The sequence below is a fragment of the Callospermophilus lateralis genome, chromosome 11 (genome assembly GCF_048772815.1).
Source record: "Callospermophilus lateralis isolate mCalLat2 chromosome 11, mCalLat2.hap1, whole genome shotgun sequence".
Classification (NCBI taxonomy): Eukaryota; Metazoa; Chordata; class Mammalia; order Rodentia; family Sciuridae; genus Callospermophilus; species Callospermophilus lateralis.
The window spans coordinates 79034968-79041822 of NC_135315.1; the positions used below are offsets into that span (position 1 = coordinate 79034968).

The 6855-nt window shown below is 32.0% G+C and overlaps 1 protein-coding gene across 1 annotated transcript in view; it reads left to right on the forward strand.

The window, feature by feature from the left end:
* Positions 1-6642, forward strand: part of LOC143642325 (zinc finger protein 280D-like) — a 69151-nt gene extending 62509 nt beyond the window's left edge. Inside the window, exons 2-4 of the mRNA XM_077110643.1 lie at positions 4206-4341; positions 6158-6466; positions 6613-6642. Coding sequence (XP_076966758.1) covers positions 4206-4341; positions 6158-6466; positions 6613-6642 — 475 coding nt within the window. The remainder of the gene's footprint in view (positions 1-4205; positions 4342-6157; positions 6467-6612) is intronic.
* The last annotated feature ends 213 nt before the right edge of the window (positions 6643-6855 follow it).

The window sequence follows — 6855 nt, forward strand, 5'->3', positions numbered from 1 at the left end:
TTTCTTGATAAAGAGTTTGGGAAACATTGTCCTTCGTATTCTGTATTTCATCTTTAGCCTTTAATTTTAAAAGGGAGAGTAAGGTATAAACTATTTTATTTTGAGGCTTTTTAATGTAACTTTCCCCAGATGCTTTACTAAGCTCTACATTGAGTTATAGACATGAAAATAATGATAAGATGTGTGGAGCCAGTGTGTGGGGTGTACAATGTATTCTATTTATTTTTTGTGGTGTAGGGCATTGAATGCAGGACTTTGCACATGCTGAGCATGTGCTACTAAGTTGTGTCACCAGTCTAGGCTATGTTGTTTAAAATCAAACCTTCATGCCTGGAGCCATCTTGACTTGCCATGGGTTCCTAACTTTTAAAATTTTGGTTTGGGTGTGCCTGGGAAGTAGATAGCCAGCAGTAAAGATAGGGCAATCTATTAGTAAGAAAGAAGGATCATCAGGCATCCTCCAATGTATTTATTATTTGTATACTAATTTATGAAAGACTGGGAAACCTTCACTGAGTAGAATTATAAACTTTTAACAGATGACAGTACAATATCAGGTAATAAAAATTGTTGATTCTGTGTCTCATTTTATTATGTTGATGACCTCACTTGTAATTGTTTCTTTAAAAGATTATATTGTTATGTCTTGAGTAATTTTAGAGCAAACAACCCAGTTTATATGACTTTTATGAAATAATTTAAGAATTTCTGATATTAAAAAAGCTCATTAGATAAAACAATAAGCAGTTAACATATAGTAATCACCATATGGTATCAGGGTACTTAATCCTCACAACCTATATATGTTTTATAAATGAGGAAACAGGGTTTTAGTGAAAGTAACTTGCCTAATGTTGCATTGTCTCATAAAAGGCAAAGACAGAACATGACTTTAGAGCACTAGTTTTTACTGCTGTCACGGAGTTGATTTTACATTGGCATTAGATCTAAAGGTAGAAATTACATATAGTAAGAATTACCCTTAAATCCCTCAAGACTCTCAAAAAATTCAGTACAGTTATTTTTCTATACTCTGAATAGATCATTATATCTTTGATTGAACATTGTTGTTATTAAAAACTGTGATACTGTATCTTCATCACCCTTAGCACATTAAAATGCATATGTACATAACATCAGAGATGTATAAGACTTGAGTCCACCTCAGGGAATTATACATTGATGTTTTTCTGTCTCAGGATTTTGGATACATGTGCATTGAATGAAGTAGCAGTCATTTGAACTAGTTAAATTGTACCTGCCGCTCATGTATTTTTCTGCATTAGTCTGTTGCTTTCTGCTTCACTATTTAGTCATCCAACAAATATTTATTTAGGATGCCTTACTGTATGTCAGGAACTCTTTTAGGTATTATATAGCAGTATGATTTAGAAATTGGTATTGTAATGGAGAAAGATAATAAATTTGTGTGAATGTGTGTTTGTATATGCTGGTGATAAGAATTGTGGGTAGGAAATAAATGTGGAAAATAAGGAGTGCCAAGCACTGGGGAGAAGGGTTTGCTCTTTTATATACAGCATGGGCATTAAAGGGCCTCTTCAAAGGAAATTAAGGAGTAAGCCATGTGGGAGAGGTAACATTATGTAGGCAATGAAGTGATTATAAACCAGAGTTACTAATAAGATTGGCAAGGAGGCCATTGAAGCTGGAGCAGAGTTAACTAACAGAAGGATGAATTGTAGGAGATAAGGTTGTAGCAATAGAATGCAGGCCAATTTGTGTGGACTCAGAGTCAGGAATTTGGAAAGCTCCTGGAAGGTTTTAAGTGAGAGACCTAGCATAATTCAAGAATTACCAACAACCATGGAGAGAATAGATCACAGGGCAGAAAAAGACATGAAAGGAAGATAGAAGTTTTTTTTTTTTTTTTTTAAACCATTGTCTGGGTAACTTGCCCCAGTATGGTAGCAGTGGTTGGAGGTAATGACAAATAGGAATGTTATCATTAGTCTTGAAAGTGAAGTTGGCAGGTTTTATTAATGTGTTAAAAAGAGAGAGGGGTGGCAGGAGGGTACACTGAGTTTTTTTTCTTAAGCATTTATAAGAATGGAGTTTTAATATTCTAAGCTATGGAGAAAACTGAGCAAGGAACAGATTTAGGATGGTAGGAGAGAGATATAGGAAACCTAGAGTTTAGTTTTGTCCATGCTGACTTGAGAAGCATATAAGATGTCAAGTAATATTGCCAAATAAGTATTTGGGTAGGTGGTATTTAAAATCATGAAGCTGGATGAGGTAAACTAGTAAGTGATTCTAGTAAAGAGTTCTGGGAAATGAATTCTAGTGAACTTTTGTTCTGTCCTGTTGTTCTGGTATCTGTTTCTTGGCCAAGTTTTTCTCTCTTTTTTCCTCCTCTCTTTGAATATTTTATAAGTGAATTTGTGTTAAGTTGCTTATATCTATGATATAAGATAGTGCACTACACTGCTAGTCTTAAGATACAGCTAAAATTATTCTAACATGTTGTTCTTACATATTGCTTTGGACATTGTGAAGAACTATTTTCTATTTTTTTTTTAAATTTTAATTGACATATAACAATTGTACATATTTATTGGAAATAGAGTTATAATTCAAAACATGTTTACAATGTATAAGTTCAAATTAAGGTAATTAGCATTTCCCTCAAACATTTTTATCATTTGTGTTGGAAACATTCACATAACTCTCTTCTAGCTCTTTATAATAATATATAAATTATTATAAACATAGTCACCCTGCTGTGCTGTTGGACACTAGAACTTATTCTTCCTATCAAAGTGTTTTGTTTTCCAGTGTCTGATCTCCCTCATCCCTATCCCTGCACCCTTCCTAGCCTCTAGTGACCACTTTATATACTTCCCATGAGATCAACTTTTTTATCTTGAATGTATCAGTGAGAACATATAATTTTTGTGGGGGGAGGGTACTGGGAATTGAACCCAAGTATACTTCACCACTGAGCTATATCCCCAGCCCTTTTCATTTTTTGAGACAGGGTCTTGCTAAGTAGCTGAGGCTGGTCTCAAACTTGAAATCCTCTTGCCTTAGCCTTCCAAATTCTGGGAATACAGGAATGAGCATTACACCCAGCTGAATATGTGATATTGTATTTCTATGTCTGGCTTTTTTTTTAATGAAATGTTTGCTGTGTGCTAGTAACTTTGCTAGATACTTCTCTGTATATTACCTCAGAGAAGTATTACCTTAAATTTTATGAAGAGTTGGTTGTATTTAAAGGGAAATAGTGATGTATCTGGCAGAGATACAGCTTTGAAGAAGATATTTTGCATGTGTTATTCTAAATTTCTATATACTATAAGCATATGTATATGAAATATATTTTTTATATTATTGAGAATAAATGAGTAAAGGTTTCAGTTGATATTATACAGTAGGAAGAACACTGAATCAGGGAGTCTAGCATTGTTATTATCTAGCTATGGGAGAGGGACTTAGATTTCTCTTGGGTTTTATTTCCCATCTGTAGAATGTGATAGGACCAGGATATTAGTAGGAACTCAGGGAGTTTTCAACTGAAACATAGGTTATGATCAGTTATATTTTATGCCTCCGTATCTATGTTGTCCAGTGTAGTAGCCACTGGCCACAATTACCTGTGTAAATTAATTAAATAAAATTTAAAATATTTAGCTCCTCACTTTCATTTGCCACGTTTCAAGTGCTCAGTAACCATTATATGGCTAGTAATTACCATGTTGAACAGCAAAGCTCTAGAGCATTTCATTATTGCAGGAAGTTTAATTGGACAACATTGCTTTATATAACCATTTTTGTAACTTAACCTTTGAAATATCTAGTTAGATTTACTTGAGTTTAGAGGGTGTAATTTACTTTACCAACTTGTCAAATGATTGAAAATAGCAAAATTTTAAAATGATTTTGACATTTTCTAAAATTAAAACATGTTTAGCTCATTTTCATAGTATCATGTTTTTAAATAATTTAAGTTGATAATTAAAAGCTTTCATACATTTGGTATAACTTCTATTTGAACCTGTTAATAGAACTTTTATGTTTGACTCTATATAGTAACAAATACATTTGATAGTAATATAAGTTTTAAAAAATACTATCTATGTTAAGAAATTAAAAACTTTCATTAAAATTAAGTTAGAGTAGTTCCAGGACACAGAATTTTGTGGTTATAAAAGTTATTTTTCCTTTTTTCTGTTTCTCAATAGAAAAAAAGGAATACATTGTTGTACAAAATGTAGACTGCAATTTTTGACATGCAAGGAGAAAATGGATTATAAGACACAGCATCATCGAACATTTATAAAACCTAAACAACTAGAAGGATTGCCTCCTGGAACAAAAGTGAGTTCAAATATGTTATATTTTAACATTTTGTATAATAAAAATTAGCTCTAACCTGGTTTTATCTATTAAATATGACTTTTTAAAAAAAGACTTTATATTTTTATTGACTAATTTTAGATTTCATTGTTTTTATGCTTAGAAAGGAAAGCTTTAACCATTGAGTTCAGTGGTGGGTACTATGTTGAAATGGCATTCCTTCATTAAAAGTGTACCTAGTTTAACTGTTCCTTGGATCAGGGGGTTGTTTCAATATTATATAGGCTATTTTTGAACTATGTCAGTTTTAGCAGCTAAACTCTAAGAGACTTGATATCAGGAATCTTATTTTATTTATCTTTGTATCCCCAGTGTGTGGCATAGTGCCTTGAATGCCAAAGGTTCTCAGATGTTTGTTGAAATTGTTATCATTTAGTCTACTCTCAGAGAAGCAAGTACTGCTGCTGGACAGCATTGTATTTTAAGTGAGCAAACACATGTCTGACTGCATACTGATGATTGTAATTTGCTTTTCCCTTTTTGCCTTATATACATCTGTTTTCTCTAACTTCTTTACATACAGTCATCTGTTGAATATTTGCTCCAGTGGAGGGAAACAGAGGCATGGATAATCCAAAGTGAAATAACCCCCAAAACATTTATATTTGGCTTTGGGTACTTACCTTTGAATGTTGGTATGTCTGGTACTTGAATTAAATAAAATAATATAAAGCCATGCTCTGAAGACTTAGAGCAAGAGAAGCTATCCAGCATTCTTCCCTGGAAACCATTCATTTCATGCTGGAACTAGACATGCAGAACACTAATGTAAGCAGTGCAGTCCTCTCTCATTTTTCCCCTTAATAATAATAATAATATTAATGATAATGATACTAAATGTTGTTATGACATCTTAGAATGAGGCTTTCAGTGTACTTTTCATACATTGTATTATTTAATCCATACAATCATTCAGTGAGTAGAAGAGGCAAATAGTGCCCTGTATTTTAGATATGAAGAAGTTTAAAGAGGATATCTTATTTACTCAAGATTACATGGCTTGGAAGGCATAATGTGAGATTCAACCTCAGTTCTTTTGATTCCTGACCTAGTGCTTTTGTATAATACCTAAGCACATGTTTCATAGGACTTCATCATAGTCTGTTCCTCACATGCATGAGGAGAGTATAGTCAAGTGATCAATGAGAATGTTGGTAGGCAATGGACCTTTCCATTGTCAACTAACAGATATAATTGAATATTTTTTATTTTGAACACTAAATAATAAAATTTGTGTTAGTTCCCTTTAAGAGAAGTCTCAATATTAAATTCTTCACACAGTGCAAAAAGTTGACTTAACTCTTTCTTATAACATTTTATAAGTATAAATCCAGGATAATGAGCCCATAAAGGAGAGGTCACATTTACTATAGATCTATTTGTTTTGTAGTTATGAAAGGGTGATATCAGTAGGCCTTTCTAGAGTTATTTTTCAAGCTTTGTGAAACTTAGACCTATATATGAACTTTTTAAAAATTATGTCACATCATAAAATAGCTATGGAATGTGCTCTTTTGATAGTCATGCAATTTTTAGTAACTCCTAATTACTCATTAATAACTGTGTTTACACATAACTGATTTTACATTAAGTGAATAAATATCAAATTTAACTTTATTTAATTGTTTTGAACATTTGGAGTAAATAAGACTAAATACAATTGTAGTTTATGTGTACTCTTTCAAAATACTTGATGTTTAAATGGTTTTTGTACAGTGATATTTTAATAGTAATTTAGTGATTTTTTTTGAAGTAAATATATTCTGCATTCTTGTAGGTTACTATTCGAGCTTCAGTTGGACCTCTTCAGTCAGGATCTTCACCTACACCTTCCATTAATGCAAGCACTTCTACCCTTCAGCTCTCACCTCCAAGGACTAAAAATATAACTGCTAAAAATCCCACAAAATCAAATACAAGTAAACCTAATACAACCAAATACAATGCAAATAAACCTAATGGAAATAAGCCTAATGGAAGTAAATCTAAATACAAATCAAAAATCTCTAATATGCAAAAGAAACAAAGCACATTGGCTAATAGCAATAAAAAAAATCAAAGTAAATACTGTATTGAGGAACTTAAGGTGATGTTTTATTCCTAAAATACAATACCAATTTAAATTTAAGTATAAAAACATTATACTTTAGTTAATTAGAATAGTAATATGGCTCTTACTTATTACTTTTGTTTTAAAATATATTTATACCATTTTCTTTGTGTCTCCATAAGGTGTCATCGGGACATTCACAAGTGCATTGAGTGCTGTTCTGAAATAAAAGATTTTGCAAACCATTTTCCTACATATGTCCACTGTAGCTTTTGCAGATACAATACTAGCTGTAGTAAAGCCTATGTAAATCATATGATGAGGTAAGAAGAGTTAAACCTGTAAATTGACAACTAAATTTATAGTACAGGAAGTTTTTGTTTTGAAGCAAAGTTATCCCTATTAGAAACTAGTTTTTCTCCTCA